Genomic DNA, 12392 nt, shown 5'->3' with positions numbered 1-12392 from the left:
TTGTTGCTGTTTATAGTGGAAGAATCTAGACCATTTGTTTTTTGCAGTAAGGATCAGCAGAGCCTTAGTTTTGTATGACAGAGAAGTGGTTTTTATACTTTTTTGTTGTTGTTGTTGGTTGTGGGACTTGAACTCTAGACCTGGGCTTTGTCTCTGTGTTATTTTGCCCAAGGCTAGAGTTTTACCACTTAGTGCTACAGGACCACTTTTGGTTTTGGTTTTGGTTTTGGTTTTCTAGTGGTTAACTGGAGGTAAAAATCTCACAGACTTTCCTGCTTGGTCTGGCTTTGAACCTTGGTAGTTAAGATTATATGCATGAGTCACCGGTGCCTGGTGTTTTTTTTTTTTTACTTTTAATAGTTATTATTTCTTAAAGAAAAGCAGCACACTTTATTGGCTCAGGTAGAAGTAATGCAGATGTTTACCAACTGGTGAATACATAACCTAATAGTAGTATATATAATGAATTTCTCTCTCTTAATGTATTAGAAAGGGAGTCCTTTTTGTGTCAGTCCTGGGTCATGGATTCCATTTGTTATGGATGTTACTTTAAGAATATATGTTTATTTTCGTGCTTATTGTTGAAAAGGCACCTTATGTAACTCATAATCCTAAAGTACTTTTTAAATAAAAATTATATCTAAATGACAGTTTTTGAGTCCCTCATAATGCTAAAACTTCTCGTTTTTCTTGCTTGATTTTATCAGTACTTCCAGAAGTCATGACAGCAGACATCCATATCTTGAGTTTGATTTTATTAACATTTTGTTAATACTTTGTCATTACATGCACTAATCTTTAAGAATTTCTTTATTGGCTTAAATTAATTATACAAAGGATGGGGATTTCATTGTTACATCTGTACACACGTTTACACTGTATTCTATTTCCTTGTTCTAGTTTCATAGTTGCAAATAGTCTATTTTGACAGTATTCAATCTTCTTTATATCCTCACTCTAGGCACACCCCCTTCCTACAAGTCCACCTACCTATAGAGACTATCTTCCCTCCCCTGCTCCCTGAGAAGGTTATTTTAAAATATCCTGAGCGATTTCTTTCTTTCTTTCTTTTTTTTTTTTTTTTGGTCCAGGCTCTGGGCCTGGGCACTGTCCCTCAGCTCTTCAGCTCAAGGCTATTGCTCTACCACTTGAGCCACAGCGCTACTTCCAGGTTTTTCTGCTTATGTGGTGCTGAGGAATCGAACCCAGCATGCGTGCAAGGCAAGCGCTCTACCACTGAGCCACTTCCCAGCCCTCCTGAGCGATTTCTAATTAGTTAACATATTTGTAGCACATAATCAGATTTCTTTTACTAATTGCTATTTTTGACCTAGGATTTATAATTTTTCACAGGATCAAATTACTTTTGTAGTTTAACTCTATTAATCTATACTCTTAATAGCCAATAGCTATACGTAGGTTCTTTCCTGAAAAGTAGTTTTGATCCTATTATGCTTATATTCCAAGGAACTGCAACATTAACATCCTTGGTGCTATGTAAGGAAATGTATAAATGTCTCAGGTTATCTATTATTCATGTTTCTTGGAGATCAGGATATGTCTTTCCAGTCTTGACCTCAGGAATTATGAGGCCCTGAAATTATGAGTCTAGAATGTTATCCTGTGAATCCTGGCAGAAGCTCTTAGTTTCCTGGCAGAAGTCAGAAATGAGTACATTTCTTTTCTGACAATGTCACTTCTTCCCTTGTTCTCTCTCACTTTTCCCCTTCTGTCCCTACTAACAAGTTGTATAGTTTATATTCCACATAGTGTCTAGTGAGTACCACTGCTGCATTCCAAATTGCTTCATGGCAAGCTAGCACCCCTTCTTTTCAGTTCTTGCTGTCTACAAATCCTCCAGTGACCCCTCTTGGTTTATACAGTGGCCTTTGTTTTGTTCTCTTATGCACTGTTTATAAACCTTGTTGTCTTCCCTGCTTACTGTGGTTTGGTCAGTGTCTTAATGCCTTTGTAAACAAGGCTTGCAAAGAAGTTTTCTGTTTTGTGTCTCTCACTGAGCTCTTTAGATCAGTATATTAGTTACAAATATGTTGTAAAGAACAGATAACCTACATAATGAGGACACTAGAGAGATGTGTGTGAAGTCTGGTGATAGACAATTGTTGGCTCCAAATTATACCCATCCTTTAAATTATATCATGCTTACCTAACTCCCCCAGTGAAAATATTCTTTATATTACTATAGGAATAGTAAGCTAGAATGTAACCTTTATCACTAGGTTATTTCTCCTTCATATTCATATATACACTGACCTATTTATCTTCTTTACTAAACTATAAATTAAATGTTATAATAGATCATTTACACTGCAGAGTGCCTTCCTTGTATAATGTAGACACAATGAATTTAATTGTTGAAGGAATAATAAAGAATGAATTTTTTTTAAAGAAATTGGTCCCTGCTAATTAGAGCTAAGAGGGAAGACATGTTGCCAGGGATATGAATGTGTATGGAGGTATCAGTTTGAAGTAGAGAATTTCCTGGAATAAAATGTACATCTCGCTGAAAAGAACACATTTATTGTGTAATTCCTAAATATACAAACGTTTCTTTAATTCCATCAAATTTGTTTTTACAATATACCATTGAAACACTCTTAATATATGTGAAGATGAATTGGAAACTCTTCTTTCTTTCAGTGCTTAGATGAATATGAAGATGATGAAGCAGGACAGAAAGAGCGGAAACGAGAGGATGCAATTACACAGCAGAACACATTGCAAAATGAAGCTGCAAGCTTATTAGATCCTAGCAGCTCCTATTTGCCACAGGTGAGTGAGTATTTAAAACTACCAGGAAGCCACTAGCTACTTTAGTAAGTATTTAAGTTGCTGTTAATAATTATTCCAGTCTAATTTTTGTAGCATCAGCTTCTTTAAAGTGTTTTCTATTGTTTTAGCCACTAATTTTCTTTTTTATTCAGATACTTGTTCACTTAAGCAATGTTTGGCTCATAGTTTCTGAACAATGAATATTTGATGACTGACTGACAAGCTGGTTTAAGCATCAAGTTTAAAAATAACCAAGGAAAATAAGGACAATTAACAGATTGAATTAATCAGTTCAACTGTTCTAGGTTGATTTTCGAATTAGAATTACATAACACAGTCAAGTTGAACAGAAAGATCCGTCAGAATCAAATGTTTAAAAGTAACAAACAATAAGAAATGTACTCATTATCTTGCCCATGTAATTGTAACCACTCTGTACAGTATTTTCACAAAAAAAGTAACAAACACAATATATAGTATTGTTAATTGCTAAAACATCTATACCATATAATGAGCTGTCATTTTAAATACATAGCAACTCACTCTACTTTTTGGTGGTACTGGGGAGAAAATCCAAGTCTTTGCTTACACCAGACACATGTTTGAGCTACCACAGAGTTATATTATTAGCCCCAGAACCATTTTATATAAACTCTATTTTGGGAATATCCTTGATAAAATCTGGTATTGAATTATTTTGTGATATTCTGAGGCCCTAAGTTTTCTATGTGTCTTTTCAGAGTTGAAAGAAATTTCAAAAGAATATGTACATTTCCCATTTTATTGATGAAAAGAGATATAAAATATAAGCATCTATTATGAAGCCTTTAGGCAGATAGAAATAAAATATTCTGAAAAAGATGTAAACAATTTTTAAACAAAATTTTTAGTAGGTAGATGGTAATCATCACAATTCTGGGAAAAAGTAATACTATATTTTAATGTGCTGTAAGCTAACAACTGTCACAATAATTGTGATAAATTGTAGTACAAAACATCTTTGTGTCTTCTGTCTCATAAAGTTGAAGTTTAATCTGGACCTATTTCAGTGAACATTTCCTGTAAGTTGAAGGCTTTATTTATTGAGATAGAGACAATTTACCATGTCTTGGACATCTAGTTACAGTTCTTGGCCTTTGTACTTACTCTGGGATACTCAAACAGTAGAAAACTCAGACAGTATCAGACAGTGGCTTTAGAAACAGATCTGATTTCTTTCTGAAGAAACAGAGTATTACCCAGAGTTTAATGTTTTGTCTAAATGTATAGACAAAAATGGAATTCCCTGAACATAGCTGATAGGAACCTGAAGATCTGGCCTCATCTAGTTTGTCTTCTTTACTGTAGTTTTTCCTGATCTTTTCTTAGTCCTACTCTTCCTTACTCTGGATTTTGTTTATTTGTTTTATTAGCAATTGGGGTTAGTGATTGTGCCACTCATTGGTGACCTTGGCGTAAAGTATCTGTTTTGCCTGGCTATTTATTTAGGATCGTAGTGAGGCTTAGGAGCTCCCCTGGGTCACCCAAATTGGTTTCTCAGAGTTCAAGTGGGAACAAGAAATGCTTGGTACACATAGATGACCTTCCTCTTGATCCCAGTTACTATCTGATTCACATATTCCATTACTCATAAAGGATAGATATCTGCTGCAACTCCAAAATCAAAAGCAGTAGAAGATGTATATGGCAGAAAAAATAAATTCTGGCATCATTGGTTGTTTTCAAGGATATTTTGAATAGGGGAGTATGTTTCTTAAGATTGTCTGTGAATCTGAGCCACTTCCCTAGTCAGTCTTTAAAAATGAAGAACAAGTGGGGTATGAATTTGGCACTTAAGTATTCTTTTGAAAGATTAAAATATTTTCAGTCTTTTTCTTGATCTAACACAGGAGTTGGCTTTATTTTTTATTAGCATAAATTTCTTGTACAAAGAATTTGATTGTAATATTTACAACTTGTATATAATGTATTTTGATCAAAATCACCCTAGGTTACTCTTTCTTTCTGCCCTCCTTTCTCCCCCTTCTATTATAAGTTTTTGGTGCGTCAGAAGATATTGTAAACATGTTGTCTTGCATCTTGCCCTTTTTCTCAGTATTGCAGACTCCTGCAATCATATGTAAAGATACCCATATTTTCATAAATGTGGAACATTCCATTTTGCACATGAACTATAATTTTTAAACTACCTGATCATTAAGGTTGTTTATAATTTTTTGCTGTCTTGAATAATGCAGCAGTGAAACAGTAAACATATATATATTGCATATGTGTAAATCTATAGGGCAAAATTCTAGAATTAGAATTGCTGGATGAAAAGAAATATGCCTTTGTAATTTTGATGATATTTCTAAAATGGTCTTTGTAGTATAGGTAGTTTTTTGTTACTCCAAACTAATGTTTTCAGTAGCATAGAATTTTTATTTTAAATAGTAGTTAAAATTTATTTTAAATAATAGTTGAATTGGCATTGTTATAAATGTGGTTTGAATTTCTTTAGTCAGATTTTCAGAGTGAAGCTTAACTGTACTATAAAACTAAACAAAACAAAAAATGTTTTAAGGGTTTTTTAAAATCCTCAATATATACTGTTACTTATAAAATAGCCTATCAGATCAATTTGTGTAGGTAATGCTATTTTGTTAGAGGGGATTATTAATTTTCAGAAGGCATTATTTTCATTTCTCCCTAGTGTTAGCTTATTCAACATATTGAAAGACTACACAGAATACTTTTTAAAAATTGATAGTAAATTACTACTCTGAGCCTTCATTTTCTCTAAAATTTACTGTATTTTCCAGAAATAAAGTCTGCTATGTAACTATATCATAGCTCTTAAAAAAAAAAAGAAAGAAATCAAACCTGACGCATTGTTCCTATCTATTGATTGAGACCTTATTCAGGTTTTCCCAATTGTCCAAATCATGTCTTTTGTGGGATCAAACTCAGAATTGTGTACATTTAGTTGCCTGTGACTCTACCATTTACTTAGGTCTGAAGAAGTTAGTTACATGGTCTTTTCTTCTTAATTTTAAAGTAAGGATGAATTATATTTTTAAAAATAATAGCTTATAAATCAGTCATTTGGTAATAGATCCAACGGTTTTTATTGTCTCATGTTTACTTATAGGAAATACAAATGTAGAAAAAAACGGAGAAATCCTACTCTACTGAAACTGCCTGTAGAAAGTATAACTCCTGGTCTCACAAATTTCAAAGGCTGTAATTTTATCTTCCCCAAACTTCAAATGTCTGTTATACAACAGATATCAAATACGTTTTTCCTGAAACAGTCATCCCTGTAATGGGATAGTTTGGATTGCTCAAAGGGAAGGAAAACACCTTGTAGAGCTAAGAAAATGTTGGCAGAGCACAGGCTGTTTTGTGTAAGTTTAAATAAAACATTCTGGCTCATTTAAGCTTGTACTGTCAATAAGGAAATCCCAGGAAAATGGTCTTTACAGGTGCAGTGTCAAATTGGAATGGCAACTCAGAAACAATGAACAAAGTTTATATGTGGTAAGAGGAGATAAATACACGTCCAGGAAGATTATTTCACATTTAGAGTGAATTAAGTTTATCATTAGTTGTTTATACTAGTTATTAATACACGTTTATAGAGGTAAGTTCCTTTATTTGGAAATTTTTGTGGCTGCCTATAATTTCAGCACTTGCCATACATAGGGAGGAGGGTTTCAAATTTAAGGCCAGACTAAAGCACATGATAAAACACTATTTCAAAAACAAGCAAGGAAACAAAAGCTTTTGAGATTTTGTTGTTGTCAGTTGTGGGGGCTGAACTCTGGGCCTGGGTGCTGTCCCTCAGCTCTCCAGCTGAAGGCTAGTGCCCTATCACTTGAGCCACAGCACCCCTTCTGGCTTTTTTCTGCTTATGAGGTGCTGAGGAATCCAACCTAGGGCCTCATGCATGCGAGGTAAGCACTCTATAAGTGACTGGATTTTTTTTTTTTTTAAGCCTGTAAAGAAATAGCGTGATACTATTATGCAATTTGTTATTAATGTACTAAGCTGGAAGCTTGTCTGCTATCTACTTTCAGTAATTTATAATTGAATCTACATGTTAAATAAGTATAATAACACTCAGTTTTATTGTCTTCCATTTCATACTTCTGCATTTGTTAAAATTTTGCTGCATATTTGTACTAATAGTAGTTGGCAGTCATAAGGAAAAGCCTGTTGCCTGGTTGCTCATAGTATTTTAGGTGGTAGAGCAGTAACCCCCAAGTCAGTAGGGCTGCTCTTGTTTAGAAAGCCGTCCTTCATTGCTTCCTTCATTTCAGTCAGGAAGGTGATGTAGCATGTTCAGAAATATTTTGCATATAATCAGAATGAGAGAGATGAGATGCTTTACTGCATTTGGGAGATTCAGAGATGATTAGCATTTTTCTCATGCTTATTTAAATGAGTACCAATTAGGTATACATTTAATTTTAGTTTATATAGAATATTTTAGAAAGCTTTAAGTTCACTGATAAGTGATGGCCTACCCAAGTATTTTCTGAACTTTTAAAATACATATTAGACAACAATTTATAAGTGATTAATTTGAGCTAAACACCAAGTTTTTAAACAATCAAGTTTTGTTTGATAAGTGATGTGAATTTAAAAAAGTGTAATAGTTATTGCACTCAGCTGATTCTTTCAAAATTAGATATTCTTTATCAGTTGTCTATTAGTGATTGTATACTTAAGCACATGCAAACTGATTTGTCATTATTTTTACTTCATAGGAATCATCTAGAACAGTTTCAGGCAGATATAAAAGGTAAGAATCTTAAATTTGTTACTCATATTGTAGACATGAGTATAATGTCTGTCTGACCATTACTTAAGTAAGTAGAACTGCTTAAAGTAGCTTTTTGAAAAGCAGGAAACCTTAATATTGTGAGAAATTACATTGTAGGCAGGCATGTAATGTCTGTCTGACCATAGGTTATTCTGACGTATCCTGCAGTTTTTGAAAACTGCCCACACTGTGAATTTGCATAGTTTGATGAACTTTGCAAAATAAAAACTTAGAATCACTTTACCTCATATATTCAACTATTGAAAATACAAGTACTTAAAGCCACCAGCACAACTATGCTTATTGCAGCATTATTTACCATAGCTGAGATATGGAACCAACCTAGATGCCCCTCAGTAGATGAATGGATCAAGAAACTGTGGTATATATACACAATGAAATTCTATGCCTCCATCAGAAAGAATGACATTGCCCCATTTGTTAGAAATGGAAAGACTTGGAAAAAATTATATTAAGTGAAGTAAGCCAGGCCCAAAGAAACATAAGTTCCATGGTTTCCCTTATTTGTAATAGTATATGTCTGAGACAAGCAGAATAGGTCAGATAAGATGATGTTAAGCGAAATGAACCCCAACATAAGGACACAGTGTTTTTTTTTCCTTGCTTGCTATTGTTTCTAATGTATTTATAAGGTACCACGTGATTTTTTTTGTTGCTTTGTATGTCCCTCCCCCACGGTATAACCCCTGTTTTCACTGTATTTGATGTTGGTATAATTTGGGGGGGGGGAAGGAAGGGAAAAAACAAATTGTTTAAATAGGGATACAGGTGGACCCATTGCAACAATGAGATGTACAAGACGCTATGTTGAAAAATGAACTTGTTACAATTTAGGTGGGGGGTGGGGAGTGTAGTTGTGGAGATGGGAGGGAAGGGATGGTAGGGGAAAACAAAGGAAGAGGCAACAGTGCTTGATAAGAAATGTACCCATTACCTTGCTCATGTAATTGTAACCCCTCTGTACAGTATTTTCACAATAAAAAACTTATTTAAAAAAAAGAAAAATCCATTGTAACAAATGAGAAGGAGGTGATCTGTGATGGGAGAGATTTCTCTCTGTGAGGAGAGGCAAATGCCCCATGAGTGTGCATTTCAATTAACGCAAGAGTAAAATTTCAAAAAAAAAATACAAGTATTCCACTTATATTAAGAAAATGCCATAAAGCTATAGGTGGCTTGAACAACAAAATTAATTTACTCACAGTTTGTAAGGTTAGGTGTTCATGATCATATTTCCACTCCAGCTAGGTTTTGATGGGGGCTGTCTTAATAAACCTGGGATGCAGTTAGCCATCTTGTATTATTCTGTAGTGAAGTTGGAGACTGGCTTTTTGATGTCCCTTTTATGATGTCCCATCATGGAGGGACCTCTACCTTCCTGACTTCATCTAAACCTGATTATCTCTCAAATGCCTGTTAATAAGTACAGTAACATTGTGGGTAGGATTTGAATACATTTATTATATTATACCTAAGTGATGAATAAACACCAGAGTGTTTATATGTGTACGTATATAGGAACGTAATTGCAGTCATTGTGAAAAGTTGTTCATTGATAGATAGTACCAGAAAGGTTAACTTCCTGGTCTTGGTGAGATTGTAAAGGTTGCTGAAACATGTGCTTATAATGTGCTAAAACATAGATTAATGGGTTCTTGTAATGTTTTAAGACACTTCAATAGCAGTCTCAGTTTTCCTGGTAATTTTTTAAAGTAGATATAAATTTTACTTTCTTTGATAGATGAGGTAAATGATGTTCTAGAGGTAGAATATTTTTCTTGGTGCTACAAACTTACTAGCAGAAACTGAATTTGAACTCAGGCAGACTTACTTTAGCATTCATATGCATGGGTGGTCTCTAGCTAGCATTATAGGTGTAAGGCCTCCCACAATGATTTTTATTATTCTCTTTTTAAAAGGAGTTTCATGAGTTGTAACTCAAACATCATAAAAGTCACCCTTTTAAGGTGTATTCACAGTGCTATAACCATCACTACTATCCAGTTCCAGAAATTATTTTCCTACCATGAAAGGAAAGCCTTTACTCATTAAAGAGTCAGGCCTTAATTATTGCTCTTAGCAATAATCTACTTTCAGTCATTATAGATTTATCTATACTAGATGTTTCATATATGTGAAACCATACATATACAATGTAGCCCTTTGTGACTGTGTTCCTTCACTTAGCATATCAGAAAATTCACAAATCTACTATATCTTATTTAGTCATTCATCACTTATTTATGCTAATATGAAATGTTATAGGTGCATGTAATACAGAGTAGAGAATATGTTTTAAACATTCATGTACAAGATTTTGGTCCCGCCCCCCAACTTGGGCTTGAACTTAGGGTATAGGCACTGTCCTTGAGCTTTTTTGCTCAAGGCTAGCTCTCTACCACTTGAACCACAATTCTACTTCAGATTTTTGGCAGGTTTGGCAGGAGATAAGAGTTTCATAAAGTTTCTTGCCCAATCTGCTTTGAACTGTGATCCCCAAATCTCAGCCTCCTGAGTAGCCAGGATTACAGGCATGAGCCACTGGCACTTGGTGATTCTGATATATTCTTAGTACATAGAAAATTTTTGTATTGTTTTGTTAAAGGGTTTTTCCCTCAAAGCAAAAGGAACATTATATGTCAAATATTTATTGACTCATTCTAAGCTGTGAAGTCCTGTGTGAGAGACTCGTGGTAAGTTAATAATACTGTATAATTTTAGCTATTCTTTCTGGGATATAACAAACGACATTTAGAAGAATGTTTTCTTTTCTGAATTTGTTTTGTCTAACTCTCAAGTAGTAATAGTTGAGCAGCCAAGTACTTTCGATAAAGTAACTATTCTATTTGATTTTTTTTAAAAAAGGATAATTCCCTATATTTAGTATGACAAACATGAGCATAAATGATAACTTGTAAATGGAACAACTGAAATTTTTAACAGTGAGACATATTTAAAGCTGTGCTATATTCTTGTAAACAGTAAAAATGTAGTTATTAAAATTATGGCATAGAAAAATAAGGATTGCATAAGAAAGTTATAACCTGCTTAAATTAAATGTAGAATAGGGAGAAGAGTGTTAAAAATTTATCAAATAAAAAATATATATACATTACTGTAGACTTGGCCTATATATGATATATATATAATCTGAGATCTAATGTCATGTGCCACTAAAATTCTGTTGAACAATATTTTCAAGCTTGGGTGCTGGTGGCTCATGCTTATAATCCTAGCTACTCAGGAGGCTGAGATCTGAGGATCATGGATTCAGAGCCAGCCCAGGCAGGAATGCCCTTGAGACTCTCACCTCCAATAACTACTAGAAAACTGGAAGTGGCATTGTGGCTTAAGTGGTAGAGTGCTCACCTTCAGCTGAAGAGCTGAGGGACAGTGCCCAGGCCTAGAGTTCAAGCCCCACAACCAACAAAAAAAAAGAAAAAAAAGAAAAAAGAATATTTTCTTGCCAGGTGCCTGTAATCCTAGCTACTCAGGATGCTGAAATCTGAGGATTGTGGTTTGAAGTCAGCGTGGGCAGAAAATTCCCCATGAGACTCTTATCTCTAACTATGAGACTCTTATCTTTAACCACTCAAAAACCAGAAGTAATGCTATAGCTCAAACGCTAGCCTTGAGCACAAAGAGGTTCAGGGCCTGTGTTCAGGTCCTGAGTTCAAGTCCCACATCTGACAAAAGAATAAAAAAGGAAAAATAATATTTTCCTGGGAGATCTCTTTTTTCACTGAGATTTTTGAAGATTTCTGTGATCCAGAAAAGTTAGGAACCTATTAATACGTTTTAAAAAGGATAGTCATTTTTTCTGGGTTGATAGGGTTACTGATAAAGCTTATTTTTATATTTCTGCATAGCATATATCATTTTTATTAGAATTGGAGACTTGGTTCTGATTGCTAGTAATTGGTTGTGTGTGTGTGTGTGTGTGTCTAATTGGAAGAAGAAAAGAGAGAACCCTTTAGACAGCATGAGCTACACTGAGAAGTGGGAGGGCAAGGTAGTAAGAGATGCTAAAAATATGGAGACTACCCATGCCCTTGTTGGGTCATGTAGGAAATCACATCCTATGCTTCTACATATTTGATATCCATTCTTAAAGTGGGATTGTACCCAGGAGTCTTGTATTTCTATTAATTGCTAAGCTTTAAGATGTCTATATTATCAGAAAATTCTTCTAGCTGTAATCTTAGTGCTGCCAACCTCACTTTCATGATAGTTTTAGAATAACATTGTTATTTTCTCCAACACAGCACTTATCTTTCCAGAGAAGATGTGAAATACTCAGAAGGGGGGAATCTTCCAGTAAAAGATGGTGTTTATATTTAGTGATACTGGTTATGATTTTCCCTTTTCTGAACATTATAATTAATATTGTTGTAGCTGAGGGCAAATGGAGGAAGATTCTGTTGGGATCTTAGTTAGAGATTTGTGTTAACATTCCTAAGTAGAACATTACAATCTTTTTGGAGTTAATAAAACAACTTTTTATTTTGAATATTTTCCATTTTGCATATCTGGGCTACAAAGTAGGTTAAAAAACTTTTTTTATTTTTTGGATAAACTGTTTGACTTGGCAGTAAAGCCAAGTAACCAGTTCTTCATAATTATGATAGTACTTCTTTCATACCTAATATGTACTGGGAATAAAGCAGTATTTTTATTTTCCAGTAATAATTATGTCTTGCGTTTACCCTTGCATAATGGTGCCTTTTTTATATACTGACAAGCTTGTTGTGAAGGATCTGTAAAATTATTA

General features: G+C 34.2%; 1 protein-coding gene across 2 annotated transcripts in view; it reads left to right on the top strand.

Moving 5' to 3' along the window:
• Window positions 1–12392, top strand: part of LOC138811993 (PRKC apoptosis WT1 regulator protein-like) — a 69592-nt gene that overhangs the window by 42414 nt on the left and 14786 nt on the right. For both annotated transcript variants that reach the window (XM_069999946.1, XM_069999947.1), the window contains 2 exons: window positions 2662–2793; window positions 7545–7579. In XM_069999946.1, the coding sequence (XP_069856047.1) occupies window positions 2662–2793; window positions 7545–7579 (167 nt within the window). The remainder of the gene's footprint in view (window positions 1–2661; window positions 2794–7544; window positions 7580–12392) is intronic.

Source organism: Dipodomys merriami, unplaced genomic scaffold (genome assembly GCF_024711535.1).
Source record: "Dipodomys merriami isolate MVZ:Mamm:240054 unplaced genomic scaffold, mDipMer1.0.p SCAF_555, whole genome shotgun sequence".
NCBI lineage: Eukaryota > Metazoa > Chordata > Mammalia > Rodentia > Heteromyidae > Dipodomys > Dipodomys merriami.
This window is presented reverse-complemented; position numbering and strand designations above follow the sequence as displayed.